Source organism: Camelus ferus, chromosome X (assembly GCF_009834535.1).
Source record: "Camelus ferus isolate YT-003-E chromosome X, BCGSAC_Cfer_1.0, whole genome shotgun sequence".
Taxonomy (NCBI): Eukaryota; Metazoa; Chordata; class Mammalia; order Artiodactyla; family Camelidae; genus Camelus; species Camelus ferus.
Genome location: NC_045732.1, coordinates 80,058,805 through 80,084,714, shown reverse-complemented (window position 1 = coordinate 80,084,714; position 25,910 = coordinate 80,058,805). Strand labels below are relative to the sequence as shown.

At 51.0% G+C, this 25,910-nt stretch overlaps 1 protein-coding gene across 1 annotated transcript; it reads right to left on the bottom strand.

Moving 5' to 3' along the window:
* IDS (iduronate 2-sulfatase) lies at window positions 1-22,832 on the bottom strand. Its single transcript, XM_032475905.1, has 9 exons — window positions 22,501-22,832; window positions 21,942-22,078; window positions 21,202-21,379; window positions 18,479-18,567; window positions 15,822-16,022; window positions 14,174-14,344; window positions 9,354-9,480; window positions 7,062-7,235; window positions 1-5,033 (listed from the first exon to the last, which is right to left on the bottom strand). Exons 1-9 carry the CDS (start codon window positions 22,595-22,597, stop codon window positions 4,561-4,563), a joined length of 1,647 nt encoding a protein of 548 aa, XP_032331796.1. The 5' UTR covers window positions 22,598-22,832; the 3' UTR covers window positions 1-4,560.
* Window positions 22,833-25,910: the final 3,078 nt, after the last annotated feature.

Here is a 25,910-nt window from a genome sequence, read left to right as displayed (position 1 = left end):
GCAAAAGAAAATGAGTATTTATTAAATCTCCAGGCTGGGAAAGACCTCCACATTTAACAGGAAAAAAAAATCACATAGGGAAAGAGCAATTTGTTTGATTACTTAAAAAAGTGAAACCCATAAACAAAATTTAAAGGCAAATTCACCCAACTGGAAACACAAATGCCCAACAATCATAAAAAGAGAACAATGATCAAGGTCACTGCTAAGCAAAGACTGCAGAGCTAAAACAGGATTCTACCTTCACCTATTACCGTGGGGCTTGGGTTTCTTATTTGTTGGCTTTTATGGGTTTGTATTATTGTGTGCTTGTTTGCTTTATTTTTAGTTTTACTACCTAAGGTCGCAGGAGAGTGAGGAGAGGAGTGAAACGGTGATGTTTTTGACAATTTGGCACTGAGAGACTATGCTGACAGAGTAATGTGAAATACAGAAAAAAACTTTATTCACAAAGGTGCTCATCCCAGCATTATTTACAATACTGAAAATTTGGAAATGAACTGGAAATAAATTTCCAGTAATTGAAAGGTTAAGTAAATTATGACAAAACTACACAACAAAATACATTACCACCAGTATAAAGTATCTTTGCAAAAATCTGTGATAACCATATATAATAGTGAAAAAGTAGGAATATAAAATTGCATGATAAAGCATACGGTATGATCACAAGAATGTAAAAAATTGACACCCCCAAAAGACAAGATATTAAGTGACTATTTGCATAAAATACAGATGCATTTTCTTATCTTTTACTACATTTGTTTTCCAATTTTTCTAAAATTAACACATTAATTTTATAATCAGAAAAAAGACCTTTATTTTTTAACTAAAGTGACAACAAAATTCTTTCACAACATTCATTTCATCCCACACTATGGTCTAGAAAGTCAAAACCCCTCAGCCTGTTGGAAGTAGGGGCGTGGGAGCGGGCTGTGAAGAACGATCGTGAATAGGTAGATGGATGGTGAGGGAGGAGGGGACAACCTAAGGGTAGACAGGGAGGCAGGGCCTGGCAAGGGAGAGTCAGGGACCAGCAGGCAAACTGGTCAGCCGAGGAAAGGGGCTTTGTGGAGTCAGGGAAGACTGACTGCTCAGCAGAGGTCTGTGTAGACCCAGTAGTAGGCACTGACGGTGTTCTCGAAGAGCAGGACCAAAGAGGGATTTCAGGAAGACACATGGATTCTTTGGAGGCAAGGGAGGAAAGAGGAGGCGGAGGTAAACTACTTGGGAAGGAGGTCTGAAGGGCTGGGGTGATGGCGATGAGAGTGGAGAGGAAGAGGCTGATGGTCAGAGTGAACTCCCTACACTAGGCTTAACCCAAACGTACGTTGCTCGCCCCCGGACAAGTCTCTGTGGGCAAACACAGAGTAGACAATCAGCCCATAGGAGGAACTCGCCAACAGCCAAGTGGATGCAGCTCAAATTCGGAGGTAATCTAGGACAGCTCCATTCAATCCACTTTCTTCCACAACAGAAAGGATCTAGATGTGTGCTGTCCGATACGGTAGCCACTAACCGCACTGGCTGTTGGGCACTTGAAGTATGGCCAGTGCCACTGAGATGCCACTTTTGAAATGTTTATTTCATTTTAGTTAATTTAAATTTAAACAGTCTCATGTGCCTAGTGGCTACTGGACAGCACACACCTAGGGGCAGGGCTTCTCAAGTGCAGCCTTTCGAAGAGCTGTGTGATTTCTAAGAAGTGCAAATTTTCAGGCCCCACCCCAGACACACTGAATCAGAACCTGTGCAGGCAGGGCCCAGCATGCTGGGTCTGCACCAGCCTTTCAGGTGGTTCTGATGCATCGTCGTGTTTGTGAGCCACGGAATTAAGGGCCATTCAAAATTTCTAGGCTCGCTGCTTCGGGTTTCAACTAAACTGCGTAAAAGCAGCCCTGGCTCAAGAGAAATAGGGATTTCTACAAATAGTGGCTGCAGAGCCATTAATAAAACATGTCCAGCTCAGCAGGATTGGAGAAAAGTTACGGGAAGCAACAAAGATGTGGCTTCTCTAAGTTGAGTCAAGATAAGGAATGTGGTCAGCTTCGATGTCTGAAAACCAGAAAGCACCCACTCATCCTGATGTCTGCTGGAGATGTGCAATGGTGGTTCTAAATTGGGTTCAGTGTCAAAAACACAAAAAGCAACCAGAACCTGTAAGATGATTTAGAAGAGCATGCCATCAAACATGAATGGAGCCTGTGCTTCTAAAAGGAGATTTACAAAGGGAGGCCAAGCCAAGCTAAACCCTAAGGAGAGTGGAAGCTTTCTGAGGCTGCACCCTTGCATAGAGAAGATGAGACAGAAGCACTTCTGGCAGAGACAGATCTACATGCAAAATGCCCCAAAGTAGACCCAGACCGGGATGTGGTTTCAGTCACGCACGGAAGTCACTGCCAAAAGGGCAACAGCACAGCCACCGTGCACATCACGGCACAGTTCAGCTTATGGCTTCAGCAAGAACAGAGTTTGCAGGCTTTTGATACTAAAACTGTGCTTCCAGAAATAAAGCAAAAAAAAGAGGATGCAGTGTATATATTATAGCCAACTAGGAACAACAAATGGATGTGAAATAAAAGTCTGTGTGAAACGTATAGTCTTTAACTGTAGACGAGATAAAGCTACACAAAGTGAAATATGTCATGAGGAATTCAGACTGGATTGTAAAATTCTTAGTGGAAGTGATGAGCATAATAAAGGGGATGAAGAAGGAGAAAGAAACGGCTGGGGGAAACCATCTACGAAAGCTGAGGCTTCCAGAAGAGAGATGAGCTGCAGGATCAGGAGAGAGGAACAGGGCCCTTCACTCCAGTGAAAACTGTTGTTGCCAGAATGAAGTCATTTAATCACTTAGAAGACTGTGGTGTTATATGCCTCCACTGTAGGCTAATTAGTGAAAAAAAAAATCTGTATTTGAAATTTTACTGATTTGAAGTAATCTTTTAATATATCTTGCCTTTCTGGTTACAATTTAATACAGTATAGTAACAATTTAACCTGCTGTAGTTTGTTTTTTCACAAACATTTACCTTTAAACACTGAAGCAGTACTTATAAAGAAAGAATTACTAAAAGCTACTCACTTCGATACAGGAATATGTTAGATGTTTGTTAAAAAAGTGCTTGACTTCTGATGGCTGTTAAGAATTGATCAACTTCAACATGTTGAAAATATGACTTGGGAATATTCCATTCTCTGTAAGATGATGGGGACTAAGCTTATCCCTACCACCTGCATTTCTGGTTACATTCATATTTAGGGAATACAGAACCGCATTCTGGGGCATTAAAAATCACAATATTATACTAATGAAAAGTTTCCACAATTCTCAAAATAACTTAGAACTTAATAAAATTAATAACGTCTTTAATCAGCAATTAAAAGTTGACTATTTCCTGCCTCCAGGATAAATGGATGTCTGCAAGCAACCATCCCTAAAGAAGGAGGAAACTAACAGTTTTGAATGGCTCAGTTCATGGATACAGTTACACCTTTAACTGTTTTCCACTGTGAATAAAGATGCCTTTTAATAGATGGCCTTTGTGTTCAAGAGTCATCTGCAAACAAATTATTTGGGCCAGAAAGTCTATGAAAATTTTTAACTGAATTTCTCATACATCTCATGCCTCTAGTTTACTGAGCATTATTTATTACTTGATAAAGAAATTGCACATAAATCACTTTATGCATATTTTATCTTTAGATCTGGATTTGAAAATTTGCGATCTTAGAAAGAAAAATTGGGGGGTGGGGGTATAGCTCAGTGGTAGAGCATATGTTTAGCACATGTGGGGTCCTGGGTCCAATCCCCAGTACCTCCATTAAAAAGAATTTTTTTAAAAAAAAGAAAGAAAAATTGAAGATAGACTTTAAGGCTTTGGCATCTGGCAGTATTATTTAACTTCACATTTTAAAAAGAAACCTAGATTATATGTTGATATATTTTGAATATACTGGGCTAAATAAGACACATGATTAAGTTAAACAAAAGAACCAAAAACTTAGTGTCAAACCTAATTTGATATGTGGTTACTTTCTGAAATGTACTAAATTCCAGTATTTCTTGAGTACAGTGTTAATGTTCAGTTATTACGGTCTTGATAGCTAAAGGTATGATTATTTTAGTTTGCTTACTCTGTATGTACTCATTCAATAAATAAGCTATGACTGTTCAAAAAAAAAAAGGGAAGAAAAGGTTCAGCCCAGCCCCAGCGCAGTTACCAGCTGTAAGTTTGTCTGTCACATATTCTCAGGCCAAACTGTTTTTTTTTCATCTTTTGTTTTTGTTTTATTTTGCTTTGGGGGGAGGTAATCAGGTTTACTTATTTACTTATTTAATGGAGGTACTTGGGACTGAACCCAGGACCTCATGTATGCTAAGCACATGCTCTACCACTGAGCTACACCCTCCTCCACCAAATTGCTGATGCCTGCTGTGACTGCCCACCCCCAGGTTGCTTCCGTTATCATGAATACCCACAAAACACCCAGCTCTACTTCCCTCTCTCACCACCCGGAAGGGAGAGCATTAAATACGCCCTCCGTCGTTGGCAAAACTCAAGGCATCAATGACCAGGGAAGGGCTCCACCCTGGGAGTCATTATACACGTTGTGGTCCTGCAAAGGGTCAGAGTCTACAAAATACAGTTCCCCTGCATGGATGTCTGAAAAGTTAGCCAGAAACTCCTGGGGATTGAAGCCAACCCACACAGTATACCTATAGTCTATCGTGCGTATGGAATAGCCCATGATTTTTATGTCTTTTAAACTGGGCTTGTCAGAATTCCACTGAGGAGAGTCTGCAGGCCGGGGGTACTGGCTATAGGCAACCAACTCACGGGGATTAGCGTGGACGGGCGGATCCCCTTCCACGGCACGGAACTGAAAATGCTTCAGAAGGTTCCGGCCTTCTCGGCACAGCTGAACATGAAATGAGGGGATGGGGCAGCGGGGAGGGACGCGCAGTCCGGCAAGTCCTGCGAGTGTGGGGAAGAGCGAGAGAAGCTCCACGAGGTCCACGGCTTGCCGGCCTGAAAGAGGAAGCAAGTCAGCAGAGGGGCTCCGTCACAGGCACCTGCCTCAGCCGGCAGCAGGTGCACAGAGCCTGCCCAGGCTCTGATCTGTCTTTTGTTCTTTCACCGCAATTTATTTTAAGCATGAGAGTTTGAGGAACAACGCCAACTCGGCACTTCACCCAGGATGCAGAACGAAGGTGTCCTCAGCCTGTTGGCACTCTTAAAAACGACTTGAATTTTGGAACCACCAGTATATAACTGGTTTGGGCAAGGATCATCACTGGAGGCCCAAACCACTGGGTACAAGTCTGTTGAGGAACTATCCCAGTCTCAGTATCACCCTGCAGATCGCTCCTCTCCAGACGTCTGCATTTGACCCATCTCTCTTTTATTGTTGTAAAACACAAACAACATCAAAGGTACCATCTTCAGCATTTTTTAAGTGTCCAGGTCAGTGGCAGTAAGTACATTCACACTGTTGTGCAGCCATCACCACTAGCCATCTCTAGTACTCTCTGCATCCTGCACAACTCCCCAACTCTCCTTCCCCCAGTCCCCAGCACCTATCTTTCTACTTTCTGTCTGTGTGCATCTGACTACTCTAAGCACCTCACAGAAGTGGAATTGCACAGTATTTGCCCCTCTGTGTCTGGCTTCTTTCACTGAGGATAATGTCTGCAAAGTCCACCCATGTTGTAGCAGGTGTCAGAGTTTCCCTCCCTTCTAAGGCTGAATAATGTTCCATTGTACGTATGTGCCACATTGGCTTACCCATTCATCTGTCAATGGACACCTGAGTTCCTGCCACCTTCTAGCTGTTAATAATGTTATGAACATTCTTCTACAAGTTTTTCTTTCGACGCCTGTTTTCAGTTCTGTGTGATATACACCTAGGACTGGAACTGCCGGGTCACAGGATCATTCTATATTAAAGTTTTTGAGAAACCACCAAACTGTTTTCCATAGCGGCTGTACCATTTTACATTCCCACTAGCAATGTCTGAGGGCTCCAATTTCTCCACATCCTCGCCAGTGCTGTTGATACCAGCCATTCTAATGGGTGTGAAATGGTACCTCATTGTGGTTGACTCACCTTCACAGTCTAAATCATGTGCTTTATACTCACTCCTGTTAAAATTTATCTTGACTTTGGGCCATCATTCTAGCCCTTCTGGACCTTTAAGAGCTTGCGTCATACTGCTCAATTTTATTTCTGATACATTTGTTTTATAAGTAAAATAAAAAGAATAAAGGTAAAGAAAGTTCTTTGAAAAAGACACCTTCACAATGGCGAGGCCTGGCTGACGCATCCACTGCCACCAGGCAGTGAAGCTCGGCGTCACTAACAATGGGACAGGCCGCCAACGCGACAGGACTGGAGCACCCAGCCTCACCTCTAATGCGCATGTCCAAAATGTCTGCCCTGAATCTAGTCATGAGGAAGCAATCAGACAAATGACAGAGGACCAGGACAGACAGGGGCCTGACACTACCTGGAGAGAACAGCTTGGAGGAACTGGGACGTGGAAGTCAAAGGAAACCTGCCCTTCACTGCTGGGGAGGGCAGAAGCAGAACCACCTGACAGATTTTACAGATCCAGTGCTTCACCAGATTGACAAGCTGCCAAAATGGCAAACGTCTCCCTCATGAAGGGCTGAGTCCCTGCCGGAAGCACGCAGGTCATGGGGTTCTGTTCATCTGTCAGGGGGCTGCCCTGCCCCGGTGGAGTCTGCTGCTCACCTCATCTGAGCTCCAGAGCACACTGGTGTCACCTCCAGCACAGCCCGCCTCATCCTGGGGGTGCCATCTGCTCCTTGGCCCCGCCTTCTCTGCAGCCCCTTGTGACAGGGGCCATACTCGTGGGCACGAGCCCTGGCCCTCCTCCCGACCCAGAGCCTGGGAGGTGCTCGGGCCGCGGCTGCAGGAACGGCAGCGCTGGGAGGGAGGCGGCCTGGGTAAGCCGCCGAGGATTTGATAAGGCAGCTTACATGGCAACTACAGGTGCCGCTGCTGTCAAGTCACGTCATCGAGCATTTTTATACCTGGCTCCATCGGTTCTGAGGCGGAATCAAAGGGGTCGATGTATGGGAAAAGCTTCTCTCCGGCCTCCGGAAGTGGAGCCGTCCTTCCCGGAACATAGAACATCAGGGGCACGCGAGTAGTGACGTCAAAATTGCTGTACTTGGCCCATTCTCCGTGCTCACCCAGAGCCCACCCTGGTTCGTAAGAAGCACAGCATGACAGAAAATGAATAATCGCCTTGCAGCTTGCTCATCTGAGTCATACACCATTTCATTTCCGGCAGTAAAAACCAGAGGAGGCAAAGACCCATCACCTAGAAGAAAGAAATTCCTCTAGAATTACCAAAGAAGCAGTGAATTTCCCCTGAACGCAGCTTTATCTGAAGTTAGACATTTGCTTTGAATGAGGAAACCTTTAAGAGGGAAAAAATACTGAATTCCCAAACTAAGAAATATTTAGCAAGCAACTACCAATCTGCACCCAGGCTGGGCTCCAAGGGACAATGGCCCCCACACAGACCCGCCTCCCCCGCTAAGGTGGGCTCTTTCTTGACCTAGTGGAGACCCCGACAGTCACAGTGTCATCATTCTCTGTCCTGTGCCTCCCGAGCTTGGACTCAAGTCCCACAAGCTCAGGTTCTCACTTTTGGGTGTGCACCACCAAGAAATGAGCTGTGAAACTGTGGCACAACTGCTCAGATTTTTAAAAGACAAGGTTATCTTTTTCAGTTAAGACATACCACAGTCCAAAAAAATGTAACTTCTGAGTCCAGATCCCTAACCTTGATTAAAGACAACCCCTAACCCTTGCTGAAAACATCCCTTGCAAAGATGGCTTGAATACTCCAAGTTGGGAATTTCCAATCACTTCACGTTTGGGTGTCCTTTTTGATATAAAAAAACATAAAAGAGATTGTACATTGAGTATTTTGTATTAAAAAATAACCAAAATCACAAAAGGCTGCCATGTACGGGTTCAACAAGTCTTTCGTGGTTTGGCTGGGGGAAGCCCCAGGGGAGCCCTCTGAGAAGGGCCATTTGTCACTGACTGCAGTTGCCTCCGAGCAAAAGAGAGCTTCAAGTGGGCCGCGCCCTCATGCGCCCTCATGGGGTGCAGAGGCCCGTGTCAGCACTGGAGGAGGAGACGGCGCCCAGAGGAGAGGGGCAGCACTGGGTGGCAGATCACCAGGGAAACAGTGAAAAATTATGACACATCTGTATCTGCCAAAACGATATGGGTCTTTACAAGGCATAGGGGAGGCCTGTGAAAAATGACACAGAGAACTGTCTGTGACATTAAGTGGAAAACACAAACCAGGGAACAAAACAGTACACAAGCACAATCAAGCCCGCCGTGGTCCCTGACTATACGTTATGTACAGACGTGCTCACGGCAGACAAATGTGTGTGCACCCCCGAAGGCTGGCGGACGGGCCCCTGACCGCCAGCACCAGTCAGCTCTGGGCAGGTGGGGTAAAGGCGGGTCCTACATGTTGTGGTCTAGTATTGTCCCACTTCATATTTGAGGATGTTAAAGAATCGTTTTCTGGTTCTAGGTATGACAATGGTAGTAATGGTAGTATGGTTAAACCTCAAAGGAGCCAAATTTATTGGAGATAGTGTTCAGAAAACTGAACCACCTGAGACTTGCTTCAACACAATTCAGGGGTGGGTGAGGATGAGATGGACAAAACTGCTCTGAGTGGATAACTGTGGTACAGGAAGTGGGCACTGTGGCTCATTGGCCCCAAACACACAAACACACCCTGGCAAAAATTAAAAAGAATTTTTTAAAAAAGGTTTCCATTTTTGGAAAAAGTGGGAAACTCCCTTAGAAGATATACAGAGTTGTGACCCCCCCCAGGCTCCTGGCAGAGAAGACAGTGGGGCTGGGGGGCGGAAGGGGTGAGCCGGGTCTGAGGGCCTTGTTGGGCTCTCCCAGAATTGTTCTGGATCTTCCTAAGACAGACTGAAAATCCTCCAACCATCTAGGTTACAAATGGCTTAAAAGGGCTCCCCACACAAACATGGTTACCGCTTGGTTCACCAAGAAACAAAAGATTGCTACAAGGTCCACCCCACCCACCCACCCGCCCGCCCGCCCCACCCAAGCATCCAAGATACTTCTTTGACCCAAAAGAGGCTGTGCCTCCCTGGGGAGAGGTCCCAGGACTAACAAGGTAGAAAAGCATCCAAGACTCCAGGTTCAAGGCACTGCTGAGTCACAGAAGAGAACACACACCTATAAGGCAATCTAGGAAAGTTTTCACAGAGAAGGTCAGATGCTTGGAGCAGGGCATTTCAAACGCTCACCGTGATCCGAGGTGAGCACCACGACCGTGCTGCTGGCCAGCTGAAGCTCATCCAGAGCGCTCAGAAGCTGGCCGACCTGCGTGTCCACATACGAAACAGAGGCGAAGTAGCTCTGGCGGATTTTCCGCTGCAAATTACAAAAACAATAATAATGACAGCGACTGCGCTTCCGAGGGCCGTGCGCTCGCCCAAGCGCCCTCCCGAGCCCTGGCCCTCCGAGGACGCCTAGAGGATCTTCTCAGGCAAAACATAACCCTCGCTGCCCTCCCATCTGTGTCCCCTCGCCTGCACAGCCACAGCGAAATCCTCGTGGCCGAAAGGAAGATTCTTTCCTAAGCAAACCAGTTTTCACTTTAGGGCACGGATCACGGCGGAGGGGTGTGCCACTTACTACTCCTTTCTGTCTCCTTCACACCATCTTATGGGTCCCAGGAGACAAGCTGGTACACAGACACTGATCCCTCGGCCTTCCAAACTCTGCTGAGGGTCCCGCCAAAGATGTCACATAGCTGGGTTCACTTCCTGGGCAGCTTTAACGAACAATGACAAGCCCGGCGGCTTAAAACAACAGAAACTTATTGTCTCCCCCTTCTGGGGGCCAACAAGCTGTCGTCAGGGCCATCCTCTCTCTGTGGGTTCTGGGGAGGAACGTTCCTTGCCTCCTCCGGGCTTCTGGGGGGATCCGTAGCCCCTGGTGCCCCTTGGCTCGCTGCCCCAGCACTCCACCCCCTGCCTCCATCCTTGCGTGGAGTTCTTCCTGTCTCTCCCTCCTTCCCCTTCTCACAGGGACTCAAGTCATACTGGATCAGGGGCTCACCCTACACCGGTACAACCTCATTTAACTAGTTACACCTGCAATGACCCGTTTTCCAAATAAGGTCACATTCTGAGGTCCTGGCGGGCAGGACTTCAACAGATCTTTCTGAGGGACACAATTCAACCCCCTAAATGGCCATGAGTGGGCCTCTCCTCTGACCCCAGGACCTCAGTGTCAGCCATTTACCCTCGCAGACTGGGGTGCTCACGTGCGGCTCATTTTCAACAAAATCCCGGCGGGCAGGAGAGCAGTGGACGGACTCCCAGGCCAGACAGGCTCCGTGAAAGAGCCACAGCCTCGTCCGGGCTGACTCTCCCCCAGCCTTGTTCCCAGATGTTGAAGAAAAAGGTGAACCCCCCACCCCAACCACGGGGGAGCAGCACAGGGGCTGCTGACCGATCAGACTGGCCCCTGCCTCCACTGTGCACCCGGCTGGACCCACCAGCTTCTTCTCACCGCTGCCAGGGTGAGAAGAATTGTGAGACAGACCTGCTCTCCCCAGGCAGCGAAGACAACAGACACCCATCTAACCTGCTAGAAGTATTATACAGAACCCTGGCCTACTTCTATTTTCTGGTAGATAAAGTCTTCGGTCTGTAACTGGGGGAACCTTGGTCCTCCTGGGGACCAAAGACGGCTGTCAGGACAGCTGTGTCCTATTCAAGGGCCCACCCTCCTTCCTAGGCTGGCTGGCCCCTGGAGATAGGAGAAGCAAACGTGGTCCACACCCTCAATGAGCCACCCCTCCAGTGAGGACAGGCACAGAGACACAAAAAGGCACATTACTGGCGGGGCCTAGGGACAACACAGGAGAATGAGCCTTCAAGTCAGACTGGGGAAATCAAGGAAGGCTTCACAGAGGAGTCAGCTTTTGAGAAGAGGAGCTGGCAGTCAGACAAGTGGGGGTAAGATGCTCTACGCAGGGGCTGCAACACGTGGACCCATGTAGTGTCACCATACAGCAGGGCTGTTTTGGGCCAATGAGCTGGCTGGTGCAGCTGGAGGATCAATGGGAGGGCCAAGGGGTGGGAGATGACGCTAAAAGGCAGGTCAGGGCCGGATGATATGGACCTGGAGGTCCACCCAAAGAGTGGAGGTCCTGGGCTGGAGGCCAAGGAAGGCACTGAGGCTGTCCAGGGGGAAGAGCTGCCAAGCGGGCTGCAGGCGAGTAAGGGTCCTCCAGCAGCGGCCCGAGATGAAGCAGCGCTAGGTCAGCGCTGGGCACAAGGGCCTCCGCCGTCACTTGCTGAAGGGACGTGTCAGCCCAGACCCCCGGCAGTGGTCCAGAAGGCTGTGCTGAAGGCGCAGGAGGACAGCACGGACATGAGAGGGACTGAGAGGCTCGAGCAGGAGCGGGGGCAGGGGGGAGCAGGCAGGGAGGGGAGCTGAGGACTCCAAGGGTGACTCCAGCTTTCTTGTTCAGTGGCAGGGAGGGGGCCCCCAAGAGGGGAGTAGGAGGAAGGAGAACCGGAAGAGCAGGAGAGGTGCTGTGGCCCGTGGGGCCTCTCACAGCCAGTGGACAGATGCTCGAAAATCAGGAGTGAAGCCAGGGGTCATCCACGCAGGCTCCGCAGAGCCCAGCTGAGGACAAGGGGCAGAAAGGGTACAGTGGGGCCCTGGGCTGACCCTGGAGAGCAGCACCTCCTAGGTAGCAGACACAGAAAGAGGGCCCTGCCGGGGGGACTGGAGTGGAGGAGGGCCCAGGAGGGTTGGCAAGGAAGCCCAGGAGGCGAACATTTCCAGAACGGGTAGTGCCGGTCAACAGTGAGAGAGCAGCAGGGAGTCGGGGAAGGTCCGGACCCATGAGGGTAGATTTTATTTGTCAACCAGGTCAGGGCTGACGCAGGTGAGAGAACTCTTAGTGGGCTGGGGAGGCAGAAGGCCGCACAGAGGTAGATGAAGAATGAAGGGACGGTGAAGCCAAGATGCAGCCAGAACAGACACCTCACTCACTCTCCCCTGAAGGGCAGGCGAGGGAGCAGGACGGGAGGAGAAACAGGAAGAGGTGAGACAGGTGGTATCCCTGAAGATGGGACGGATGTGAGCCGATGTGGAGGCTGGAGGGAAGTTGGTGGGAGCAGACAGGAAGGAGAGGAAAGGGGGTTGGGGGGGGGGGGGCAAGTCCCTGCTGCTCTTCTTCTGAGACCCACTGAAGAGGGCACAGAACCGAGAGGCTCAAGAGTGGAGGGAGACGGGGCTTGAGCACAGACACCCAAAGCTGCAGGAGGATGACGAGCAGGGCCGAGTCCAGGGTGCATGTGGGGCAGGAGCAAGCATGTGAGCACACCAGGGAGGTCCTCCAGGTCACACCGTCTACTCTGTGTCCAGTGGGGCAGCCACACCGCTGGCGGACGCAGCACGAGGAGTGGAGAGAGAGCCAGGGAGAAGCCGACGCCCCCCAACCACCACCGCCCCAGGCGCCCCACACGCTCCTGTGGTCCCCACGGAAAACCCCCAGCAGGTGTCATCGTGGAAAACCTTCCCCCATCTTGTTTCAATTTTACAGACGAGGAGATTGAGGCTCAGAGTGGCAGGAGGACTTGTCAGCGACCACACAGCTGGTGTGGGGTAGGATGGGAATTCAAACCCACACTGTTCAGAACCAACAAACTGAACCCCGGGGCTCTGGCGTCACAGCTCCATGGGGGACGCCCCCCACACTAACTGTGTGATATGGGGCACACCTTCCCCCCTCTCTGCCTCTATTTTCCTCACCTGGACAACAGAGGGAGCAGGCAACCCACTAGGTTCCCACAGGACCAATGGACAGTGCACACAAAAAGCTGAGCACCCTTCCTGGAGCACAGTTCAAAATCTAAAGGGTCATCGTAAGTGACCGTCACTAACTAGATGTCCAGGTGCAGCCTCAGAGCTGCCATTCCAGAGACCTCGCTCCCAGAACCCCCGTGAGGGGAATTAGGAACCCAACAGGCTGACAGGCCACTGCTTCCCAAGCTGTCACCACGGCCACCCGCAATGCAGGGACAGTGGCCCTCACCACCGACACGCCTGCTCTCCAAACACAGGGGCCAAATGGGTCTAGACAGTGAGAGCCGCCTGCACAGCTTGTTTTGTTTTGTCTTGTTTTGAACTGCAGCCTGCAGCAGCGGCTCTCCACTTTCCATGTGAGTCAGCACCACGAGGTGTGCTGTTCTGGAAACGCCAGGCTCCCAGGCCCCACCCCCAGCTCCCAATCCCTGAAGCCTGAGTGGGGCCAGGACACTGTGCTTCTAACAAGCCCTTGTGGGGAGTCTGATGCAGGTGGCCCAGGAAGCACGCGTTGAAAACAGTGTCCCCTTCCTTCTCCTGGAGACTGCGTGTTGGAGTGTTCATGTGGTAACACAAGGGCAGGGCTGCATGTGGAATATTCTGGAAAAAGTTGGTCAGCATGTGTTCTGCAATCCAGGCAGAGGGTAACTGAGGAGTCAGCATGAGAACTCCAACTCTGTGCCTGCCCCACCCCCACACCGTGGCCAAGGGACCCAGACACTGCAGCTGGAAGGCTCCGGCCATGTTGGCGCCCCTGCTCCCTCTGTGCCCAGGCCCTGCTCACCAAGCCAGCTCCTGAGAGGAATGGATGCCCATGTAGGCTTTCCTTCCCACAGAGGGGACCCACAAGGACCAGCAAAACAAGAGTTCTGTGAGGCACAGGAGCCGCCAAGCAGCTTAGAACTGACAAACCGTCCCTTGGATTAATCGGCACCCCCCATGAGTTAGAGCATGTCACCCAGGCCTCTTCCCCATCCTGCGCCCGCAGCCAGCAAGTCCCCAAACCTTCAGGTGCCCCCTTCTTTGGAAGTGGAGACACTGCAGGGGAGGCTCTGTCGACCCAGCACTTCTAAACTCCTCCAGGCCACCCCAGCCCCGGCACGCTGCAAGACGCCTTGCGCAGAAAGTTCTCCGCGAGACGCGAGGCACGGGGGAGTGCCCACTGAGGAGAGTGGCGTCACCAATGACAGCATGCCGTCAGCGCCCAATACGCCCCCGGGTGCGTCCTTGATACCTGAAAGTCCGCGGGAACCGGGCCGTAGGGCATGCTGAGGTTTAAGGCCTGGACGTCCTCCCGCTGCCTGATGTCCATCCAGGGGTTGTAGGCCACGGGAGGGAGGCCAGCAGGGACCTGGGGGTCAGGAGCCAGCGTGATGTTCTCCAAGGGGTACAACTTCTGAAACTCCTTGGGGGAGAAGCGCACAAAGCCACCAGGCTGTCATTCTTTTGGCACAGGCACCAGGCTGGGCCTCTATCCCAGTGTTTAGACCGCCTTTTCTGTAAGCCTGCGACGCACTTACACAGGGGCTCACTACCACTCCCAGGTGCTGCCCGCACCTGAAAGTCAGGCCTTAGGTCACTCTCATGAGATGCCGACGGTAATGACATTTCTCGGCTTATTTCCTACAAACCGAGCAGCACCAGCTCTCTTCCCTCATAGAGGTCGATGGCCTCCTATTCCTGTCCCCAGCTCCCCTCCAACAAAAAAAGGTGTGGAGAGGTGCTGCCAGTTCCCCAAAGCGACCTCACATTCAGCAACTCACTGGGAGCGCTCACAGGACTCAGCACACAGCCATACTCACACCTGCAATGATGACAGTGAAATAACACCAAACAGCATCAGCAAAGGGCAAAGTCCTGGGGGACGCCTCGGGGAGCCACAGTCCTCTCCCGGGGAGGTCACACAGGACAGGCTTAATTCCCCCAGCAATGAGCTGTGTGATGACACATGTGAAATGCTGCCGCCAGGGAAGCTGAGGCTCATTAAACCTCAGCACCCAGGGTCCTTCCTGGGGCTGGTCACCCAGGCACCCTCTGCCCGCACAGAACAAAATCCCAGACTCCAAGGAGGAAAGCGGGGCTTTCCATGAACAGTCTAGGCCCCGGGAGCCGCTCATCAGTTCTGGGAATGGTGGGAACACTCCCGAGATCCAGGCTCCCAGAGGCCTCTCCTTCTAGGTTAACTCTTTCTGCACCAGAGACAGCAGTGAGTCTCACTCCATCAAGGGGGCTGACGGCTCCTGCTAGGAAGGTGAGATCCCCTGGGCCAATCAAAGCAAGACAACCTACAGCATCAAAGAGCATGCTTCTGACCTCTACTCTCATCACAAGTGAGGGGTACGCGCTGCAAAAGAATGTGCTGCTCAGGCCCAGGGAAACCATGATACGGAAAAGTGAAAAACATTCTAAAAAAGAAAAGACAACGTGCTCTAAATGATATACTGGCAAGCACAGGATTTGAGGCTCCAACAAGTCACACAGTGCCCCACACTTAAGGACTCAGGGGTAAAGCTGTTACTGAAGAGGCTTCACATTCCCTGGAATTGTGTCCTAAGGACCATCACTTATCCCAGACTTTGGTGGCCTCGCTCCCTTCTCTATGATGCTCTCACCATCCAACTCAGAGTCCTAGGGGAAAAAGCCCTCCAGGGGAGGAAGTGGAAAGCCAAGTGTTTCCAACAAGATTCTTACATGTCCTAAGTCTACTTCTTAGCCTCGACCTCTGAAACCCATCTTCACACCACTGAGTACACTGGTGCCATCAGGCATCCCTGGTAACCAGGGACAGCAGGATGTGGTCACCTTCACTACACAAACCCCTCCTTCAACAAGCGACACAGCTGTTGCGGCTGTGCTGGAGCAGCCCTCCGCCAGTTCTTCACCTTGGGGTATCTGAAGGGGATGTGTGGCTTATGATACCCCACAGCCAGGAAGAAAGGACTGGCCGACGTCTTCATCTTCTCCAACAATCGTATGGCTTGCTCGGTGCTCTGTTTGTCAGGCAAGGTGCCCTCAGGCACATCTGCCACATCCACGGGGCAAAGCAGGTTGGCATGGAGTTCTCCATCTGGGCCCCTACACGTCTTCCGAAACAAAACATATCAAGTCAGCTTTTCACATGCAAAAGAGAGAAGTCATGAAAAGTTCCACACACAAAGGACTGAACATTCCTATCTCCAGCCCAGTGAGTATTAGTCACCCGGACTGCACAGGCACACAGGAAGTAGAACTGAAACAGAGAAGCGTTTCTTCTTTTCCTGGCAGGGACCAGAAAACCACCAGCACTTAGCTTCTTGCTGTTCATCCTCTGACTCTAGGTTATAATTACTTAAAGGAAACCCAAGTAAACTCATGATCCAAAAAAAAAATCTGTCTCCAACTCAACAATAAAAAAATGGGCAAAAGACTCAGATATTTCTCCAAAGAAGATCTACAAATGGCCAATAAGCACATGTAAAGATACTCAACATCGCTAGTCCTTGGGGAAAAACAAATCAAAACAATGCAAATGCAAATTGATGAGATACCACTTCATACCCACGACAATGGCTGTAATTTTAAAACGGGAAATAACAAGTATTCTTGAGGATGTGGAGAAATTGGAACCCTTATACATTGCTGGTGGAAATGTAAAATGGAGTACCTGCTTTGGGAAACATGCTGGCAGTTCCTCAAACAGTTAAAAAGACCCAGCAACTCCACTCCTAGGTATATACCAAGAAAAATCAAAACTAGGTCCATACAAACACTTTGCCCAGTGATTCTACCCAGGAGAACTGAAATTTTAAGTCTATGCAAAAACCTGTACCTGAATGCTCAGAGCAGCACCACTCACAACAGCCAAAAAGTAGGAACAACTCACACATCCACTAGCTGACGAAAAGGCAAATAAAAAGTGTAACACCCATAGAATGGAATCCTATTTCACTGCAAAAAGTAATGAGGTTCAGACACAGGCTACAGCATGGATGAACCTCAAACACGTGATGCTCAGTGCAAGAAGCCAGACACAAGAGAGCATATTTTGCAAAATTCTATCTGTACTAAATGTCCAGAACAGGCAAATCTGCAGAGAAAGAAAACAGATCAGCTATTGCCACAGGTTGGGGGTTGAGAGAAAATTGGGAGTGAATGTTCATGGATACAGGTGACTTTTTGAGGGGATGAAAATGGTCTTAAATTGAATTTTGTGACAGTTGCACAATTCTGAACATACTAAAAATCAATGAATTGGACACTTCAAAAGGGTACTTTTTATGGTATGAGTTATATCTCAAAAAAATTTTAACAAAAGGGAAATAAATCTGTCTTCAATTTGAGAGAGAGACTAAAGCTTCTAAGTGACAGGGTCCCAGTTGACTGGGTAAGGTGACAGTCCCTGGAATTTCCAGATCCCCAACTATACCATACACAGGATGGAACCAACAGCTTCATTCCCCAAAGTGGCCGTGCTGGCCACAAGGCCGACTTCAGTTTGGACCATGATTTCTAGCTCGCAAAGACCCGGGCACCGGTGGCTGTTGCTCCACCTCACAGAGGAGTGTCCTTTCACAGGCCTGCCGTGTCCACCCCAGCCTGGGCAGGACGGCCGGCACCCGCTGCACGGGCCCCACTCACCCTCTGCAGGTTCACGTGACCTGCAGTACCCCAGGGATTGGGGACAGTCAGACCCACAGCCTGGAGAACAATGTGGGGGATGGGGACAGAGATCTGGTGTTTGCAAGGCCACTACAAAGCAGCAAGGTGGCTTCGGGGAATGGAAGGATTGAGATGGGGTCTTCCAATCTCATTCTGTTAATATTCAAGCCACAAGCCAAAGGCCAGAGTCCCCAGCTTTCACTGTGCTCTGAGAAGACGGCTGTCAAGCATTTAGAACACTCTTCTCCACCCTACCCGCCTCCCCCAGTCCGCACCCTTCTCCACACAGTGTCTCTAAAAACCTCCGAGAAGCATGTCATGTCTCAGTGCTCCAGCTGGTTTTCTGAATTGTTTAAATGTAGATTTTACTTCCATTTATACATTGGGGGCTCCTCTGAACCAAGATTAAGCTTCCTTATAGATTCCTTTTTTCCCATGATGCTCTAAAATTTTTAAAAGCCTCTCAAAGGTCGCAGAACCTGAACACATGCGTTAGGCCCGAGAGAGACGGATGTAAGCCTTTCTCCTAACGTAGGCTGAGGCGCCCGGAGCAGAGGGCTCTCCTCTCCCTTCCATGTGTCGGCGTTTCCCGTAACCCCTCAGCACAGAGCCTCCTCAGACTGAACGCGAAGGAGCCATTAAACGAGTCATATACACTAGAGTATGAGCTTCTACAACAAGGTGTACCCACCAGCTTCTAAAGCAAAGCCACCTCTCCACTGGACCTAACGCGAAAGATCCCAACACTTGTCTCTGTCACGTCACGACCGCAAACAAAGCCCACGAACCTCCCCGGACAACCAGCTTGAAAGGCCGTGCAGTGCACACAACAGGTAACCTTCATTTGCTAGACAGGGAAAAAAGGCTCTTGTTCAGAACACTCCCACTTCCACATTCTTACCTTGGTGTTTTCATACTTTTCAGAGGAGGGGTGATAGGCTGGAAGAGACCAGCTATATGGAGAATCGTCACTATGATTGGAAGATATTCCTTGAGGGGGAAAAAAAGAAAGTCATTAAATAAGGCTTGGAGATGTCCTTCCCACCCAAAATGGACACTTCGTAAACAATTAGGGAAGGCCATCTCCCCTCTTTTGGCCTCGGTTTCCTCATCTATAAAATCAAGAGCCAAGGCCAGATGAAGTCCCCACAAAAGCCAACTCTGGGCTTCTGCGCACTGAGCGCCTGGCCCGCGCCCTGAAGCCCTGGTGATCCATGCTAGGCTCCGAGGAAGGAACCCAACAGGGTCAGAGCAACGCAGCCCTGCAGGCCCTGGCTGGCACCTGTCCCAGCCCCACGAAGGACGCGGCAGAGGTGTTGGCACACCCACGGCTGGCTGGGGAAGGGGAGGCTCGCCAATGGTGAGTGCCTTGCCGGGTGCCAACCAGATACTAGACGAGTGAGCCAGGACTCAAAGCCACACCTGAGGACTCCAGGTGCTCACGCATGATGCAGAAACCCACCCCTCTGCTCGGGAGTTCACAGTCTACTTGGGAAGACAGAATAACAGCAGCAGGGAAGGCCTGCCGGCTGTGTAAGCGGGGGAGCCCCAGACACAGAGGTGACCAGGGTGGGGCGGGGGGTGTGGGGCTGGCAGCGAGGGCTTCCAGGAGTCAGCGAGGCTCGCGAGGGAGCCAAAGGGAAGGATGGCCCATGGGAACTAGCCAGGAGGGGCAGAGAGGGCAGGCAGGCAGAAGCCGGAGAGAGCATCACCGGCACAGGGCTACTCGGGGCTCTGACAGAGAGCACTGGCTGAAGCAGGGCTGGAGGGAGACGGGGCAGTGGGAGGAGGGCCGAGCAACACGGCAAGCACAGCGCGAAGAGCTAATGACGCAGACAGACCTGGGTTCAAACGCTGGTGCTGCCTCTCAGCACCTGTGCAACCCTGGGCAAGCTACCTGACCTTCAAGAGCCTCAGCTTCCTCCTCCAGAAATGATGACAATGATGAAACCCCACCTTGCTTGCTGTTGAAGAGAGGATGAGGGAGTGGCCAGCACAGTCACTGGCACGTGCCTGGCACTCAATCCATGGTGGCTGCGGTCACCCTCAAACAGGTCCTCCCCGACAGAACAAGGTCTTGAGAAAAAAGACCCGGTTGAAAAATGTGTTTCCATGAAGGCTACAGGCAAAGCATGCAGTCTCTACAGGGTCCTCAGAGCCTGATCCCACAATCTAATTACCAGGAGGAAGGAGATCAAGTGACACCCCCAGGCCCTGTCTGGCCTCCCCCTGCTGTATCTCCTCCTTCCCGCAAACTCATCTCTTCCCTCCAGCTGTGCTCAGGCAATGGGTGTCCAGATGTGAGCACCAGCTGCAGGAAGGTCTCCGGATGCTGGACTTTCAGCTGCACAATACGATTCCTGACAGATTCACCTTCAAAACTGGGCCCAACTCAGCCCAGTCGAATGTTACCCTCAACCGGGACTAGCCGGCTGGGTACCAGAAGGAGGCTGTTGAGCCTGCTGCCAGTGGAACCAAAGAGCAGAAGGAAAGCTCTGGAAATTACTCCCAACACAGCCCCTCATGATAAGTGCTCCACGGTACAGAGCTCCCCTGGGACACTCCCCTGAGAAGGTAATCAAGGCAGCTGCCTCTCCAGCTTCCCAGAAAAGTAATCGGAGGCTCGAAGGCGATGAATGATTTGCCCAAGGTCCACTGCACAGCTAAGAAGTGGCAGCGCCAGGGCTGGAAGCCAGAGGCCGGAATTCTCGGTGCCACTGCCCATCAGCAGTTCGCTCTGCCTCTGGAGAGGCTCAGCCCAGCGGCAAGCGGGACACTGAAGACCTGACAACGAGTGGGATGAAACTATGGTGCACCTCTCTGTTACACTGCTGTACCGCCACTACTAACGGCTTGCGTGAAGAATCATATGGGAAAGCGTTTATGATTAAGACATTCACAGTATAAAATTGTGTACACAGGAGAATCTCAAATCAGACAAATAATATGCCCAGAACACGGGCTGTCAAACTTCAGCTCTCCTCAGTGTGGTTCTAGTGCGAGTAACTTATATTTGTTGGTTGATCCTTTCCTTTTCTTTCCAACTTTTTTTCAAATAATCAGTTACTTCAAGTAAAAAACAAAGTTTGAAAGTTTGTGTTTCAGTATTCTCACTATTGGCATTAAAGAGAGCTCGTTTACCAGGCAGTGATGAAAGTCCGGACTGGTGGCCCCTGGTACCCTAAAGACCCTGAGTGCCCTTTCTGACCTAATTCGCAGTGGGCAGGCAACCCCTGCCAAATTATAGCCTCTTCACTGGGCAAGTCAGCAGGCTGCTCTGGTCTCACTTTACTGACAGGGACCCTGGGGTACAGAGAGGCAGGTGCACCCAACATTGCCACATCCCCGGCCGGTGCCCTTCCTTCCACCTGAGGAACCAAAGGAACCAAAGAACACCACGACGACTTTCCAAAAGGAAGAAAAAGCCCTTCTACCCTTTTTCACTTTCAGTGAGAACACGAAGCCAAGTTAAGAAGTCATATTTTGTACAAAGACAGCAGTGACTAATGAGGTCCCCACCAAGCCCGAGAAGGCCTCTGCCAAGAGAGCCCCAACCCCAGGAGGGGGTCCCAGTCCTCGGCCACAACACTGGAGAGAACCCAGGCTTTGTTCAGCAAGCAGTACCAGGGTGAAAGACTTTTCCCACCGACAAGGTCACGTAGCCATTCTCCTTGAAGTACTGGGGGATGGTGGAGAAGTTCCCAGCGTGCACCCTCCAGTAGGAGCTGAAGTCGTACAGGCGGGTGGTGTCTGGTCTCCTCCCGGTGAGGAAGGACACACGGCTCGGGGCACACACGGCTTGCTGGGAGGGGGCAGAAGCAGAGGGAAATGTCCTCAGGGCAAAACAGAGTCTGGGAGCTAAAAGGTAACCAGGCAACCTCCCAGGTCCTCCTCAAACAGCTTGGCGGCTGAGTCACGCAGATCTCAAAGCCAACCAGCGGGACTTGGGCCTCACCCAGACGCTGGAAAGAAGTCTTCCCGGAGAGAGGGAGGAAGGCCTCAGCCCCTCAAAAGATGACTGTGTCCTTCTGCGTGATGGTGACTCATGCGTGCCCAGAGCAGACAAGGGTCTTGAGGGCGGCCCCATGAGGGGTCTCCGGGAGGAGGGCCACCATGGCAGCATCCCCTCCTCCTCAGCACCAGGCCATCCCCAATTTGGGGAAGAAAGTTGGGCATTGTAGGGCCGGGGCACACCGCCCACCCAAGGAGGAGGAGCACCCTTGAAGGCACAAGCTTCCTTGCCATCTTCCAGACTGTGCTTCCCTCTAACAATAACAATAAAGAAATGCCCTGCACGATGAGTGCCATCCCCTAACCCTCAGTGCACAAAGCACACAGCCACACCCAGAGGTCCCCAGACATACCTGGGCAAAGGCATTCTGGAAGAGGAGGCTGTGGGATGCCAGTTGGTCAATGTTTGGGGACCTTATGAGTTTGTCCCTGTAACAGCCCAGGGAGGGACGCAGGTCATCCACGATGATTAGAAGGACATTCAGAGCATCTGCACAGGAGGGAGGGGCTTCAGTGAGGTCCCGTGCACTGACACGAGCCCCCACCCGCGGTAGGTGCTAGGGCTGGCACCTAGACAGCCCAGCCAGCCAAGCCAGGGAGGGTGGGAGTGGGTGCACAGAAGAAGTCCCGGTCCTGGGCGGCAGGGTTAGTTTTCGACCATGGTCTCAAGCCTGGATGAAAGAGTGAGAGAGAGGGGACGGAGGAAGGGAAGGGAAAATAAGAAAAACTTAGGGAAAGAGAGAAAGGTGGAGGGGAGGAAGAAGTGACGGTGGGTGGGAGAGAGGAGAGGAATGAGAGGAAGGACAGAAGGAAGAAGGAATAGCAGAAGGCAGGTAGCGAGGGAGTTAAGGCCGGATGTAAGCAGGAAGGAGGGAGGGAGCCCTGCAAAGTGGGCGAGGGCGCGGGACGCACCTGCGGCGGAGTTGCCCGGCGCCGCGGACTCCAGGGAGGCGCAGACAGAACCCAGCACCAGGCCAAACCAGAGCAGGCCCCGGCTGGGCGGCAGCATTTCTGCCTCGGCGTCGCAGCTCCGGGACGACGGTGACAGGTCTCGGTGGCAGAGCCAAGCCGCCGCCAACCCCGCGGGCTCAGCGTCGGACTCCAGGAAGACATGCGCAAAGCGGCTGCCGCTAGCCTCGGGCCCGGGCGCCGGCCCGAGCGCGAGTGCGCCTGCGCGTGATCCGGGCCACAGCGGGCGGGGCCGCGGCTCCAGAGTAGCGCCGGCTCCGCCCAGCGGCTCCGCCCAGCGGCTCCTCCCTCCAGCCCCTAAGTGAGTCTGTAGGAGGATGTTTTTCCCGGTGTCTCCAAAGATTTGCGTTGCAACCGCTGTCCTTAACCAGCAGTTTCCCGCCTCTTTGCCTTTGCTCGTGCTGTGCCTTTCACCTGGAAGCCCTTCTCTTCCGTCATCTCTCTATAAAAGCCACCCTTTCCCTTTCAGACCAGCCCAAATGCCATTCTGCTTCAATGAGACCCTTTCAGAACCCGTCTTCCTCCATCTAAAAGGACCCCTTTCCTATGCACTTGTTCAATAAATACTTTTTAAGTACCCTCAGATATGTATACCAAGCACTGTTGGTGGCTTGGGAGTTCTAAGTCCCTGCCTTGGTGGAGCTTGCAGACAGTAAATGACCAAATAAACATTGAATGGCAGTGGGCATGTGCGGTCTGGAGAAAAATAATATGGGGGTGTGGGGCGCGTGGGGAGTTTCATGTTATTTTCTACGGAGTGGCCAGGCAAAGCCTCACTAGTAAAGTGACATTTGAACAAAAGCTTGAAGGAGGTGAGGGAGAAGCCGTTGTGGAGAGCATGCTTGACAGTGTTAGGCCCAGAGGCTGGTGTCACTGGCCGGGAAACAGATGGGGAGCAGGTAGGAGATGGGCGGAGTGAAGGTCATAACTCTTTCGGTGGCAAGAATCATCCACTGTCTGCCTGGGGCTGAAGGCTGGAAGGACATCACAATCCTCTGTCTCTGACTCTTCTCAGCCTCCACTGAAATAACCTAACACAATGCCAGGCAGATCGGAAACTTTTTCTTTTTTTGAGTACAGGAATGCATAAATATTAGTATTGTTACTGGGGGCTTCCTATACCCCAGGCAATGTACAAATTTTCTCCTTACCTCAACACCATGAGCTAAATGCTACCATTATTCCTGTTTTACGGATCCAGAAATTAAAACTCAAAGAGGCTAAATCACTTGATCTGGCACCTAGCCAGGATGTGGAGGCACAGGGTGGCTTTCCTTGAGGGGGAGCCTCCTCAGTTGGTAGACAGAGCACAGGCATCGCATGCAGCCTGCTGCCCTTGCTGCTGCACCAGCTTTGCTGTTTCTTCGGGCCCCAGCCCTGGTGGCTATTCACGCTGCAGCCTGGCTGGCGTCCCGGAGGAAGGGCCAGACTCTGCCTGCACTCCCCAGGCCAGAGCACACTGAGTCCCTCAGGGTGGGCCAGCCCCAGCCAAGTGCCCAAGCTGCCAGGCTTCAGATAGCTGTCCCTCCTCATCCTGACACTTTCCTTGTATTGGTAGCTGCCCTTTCCCTCCCCAAAGTATGGCCTCGATGTCTCAGGATACTCTGAGCCTGGCGTCAGCTGTACTCCAGTGTCTACTTAGAAAATTTCTCTCATCCTTATTTCCTCTTTCCCTGGCATCTGGAATGCATTCTCACAGCAACAGGTGCCTCCTGTGAGCTTATGAACTAAGGATTAAATGATATCATACTTGGCCTTATCAAAAAGCCATCGATAAAACAGAATTCAGTAAAGACCAAAGAAAGAAATGGGGCAAAATTCACACACAGTTCCTGCCTTGAAAAATGCCTGCAGTTCTTTTGTGGACTCAGTTCAAGTTGGCAAACGTTCCCTGAGCACCATCCCATCCAGACCCAGGGGCGGGAGGCAAGAAGGGTACATGAGGAATAAGGAGACAGACTGGTCCTTTCCTGCCACCGCGCACCCCCGCCCCCCACGACGGCACACACGATCTGAGGGGAGGAGGGACAGCAGCACAAGCAGATCGCTGTCACAGAGGTGGACTTTCAATTTGTCAAAAAGAGAGTTTCTCCAGAGGAAGCAATCAGATGTGAAAAAATTCAGCCAATCTGACACTGATTCAAGCATTCTCTGACTTGTTGCTGAGGTGTTGGAGTATGTGGAGAAGGGGCAACTGGAGAGCCTGTTCTGGACCACAGTTAGGCCTCTGATGACAGATAGGAGAGACCAGACATGAGGCCTATGAGCATTTGAGCATGCAGTCTCATTGACATCTTTCTGGAAGACTTTAAATTTGAATAAAGGTGTACTGGTAGCATTCATTGACAACTGTGGTGGATACACCCTAGGATGAGCACCAATGAGTCATGCCCATGGATAAGCCCCTCCCATTGGGTGTCGGTGGAGCCTGCGCTTCTAATCAATAGAATATGGCAAAGGTGAGGTGGGATGTCGCACCTGTGAGCACATTATGATGTGCACAGGAATCCATCTTGCTGACACACACTAGAGATTTCTTGCTGGTCTTGGAAAAGCCATATTGTAACTGCCACTAGAGAGAGCTACATGGCAGGGAACTGTGGGTGGCCTTTAGGACCTGAGGGTGGCCGCCAGCCAACAGCCAGTAAGAAGCCAAGATAACTTGGTCCTAGAACCACAAGGAAATGGATTGGGCCAACAACCACGTGAGTTTGATAGAGGACTCTGTACTCCCCTAGAGAATGCAGCCTGGCCAACACCTCCATGGCAGCCTTGTGAGACCCTGAGCAGAGGATTCAGCTAAGCTGTGCCTGGACTCCTGACCCACCAAAACTCTGAACTAATAAATGTGTGTTGTTTTAAGCCACTAAATTTGTGGTAACTTGTTATGAAGCAATACAAAATGAATACAACAACATTACTCATTCATGAAACGAATAGACCTTTGACTCCAAGGTCAGATCCCTTCCATGGGTGATCCTAACAAAACTCAAGCAGATGTCGAAGTGGCTTCTTATGATTATGAAAGTATTAATGCCATTAGAGTCCATGGGAGCAGGTTTGAATTGTTCCACAGGAACCACGCCCACTAAGACTAATCCACCAGCTCCAACAGGGTGTATGATGGCTACGCAATTCTGGACAGAAAAGATGGCTTCTCTGTCCTCAATCTAGCTATGGCCATCATCAAAGAAAAGACTGAGGGAAAAGGGGAGGCAATGTTCCTTCAACGTTCCAACAAAAGCCAGGAGGTCACAGGCACAGCTGAGATTGAACTTGTAGGGCAACTGGAGAGGCTGGAAAGATGAAATAGGGAAGTAGAGGGAGATGATGGTGGAGAAGACACAAAAGCA

What these genes read in the sequence shown, in the direction of transcription:
- IDS (XM_032475905.1), bottom strand. Translation starts at nt 22,597, where the DNA reads ATGCTGCCGCCCAGCCGGGGCCTGCTCTGGTTTGGCCTGGTGCTGGGT. An exon ending in TCCAGAATGCCTTTGCCCAG is followed by an intron (nt 21,380 to 21,941) that starts GTATGTCTGGGG and finishes GCCCCCTCCCAG; the next exon opens with CAAGCCGTGTGTGCCCCGAG. An exon ending in AAAAGTATGAAAACACCAAG is followed by an intron (nt 16,023 to 18,478) that starts GTAAGAATGTGG and finishes TTGTTTCGGAAG; the next exon opens with ACGTGTAGGGGCCCAGATGG.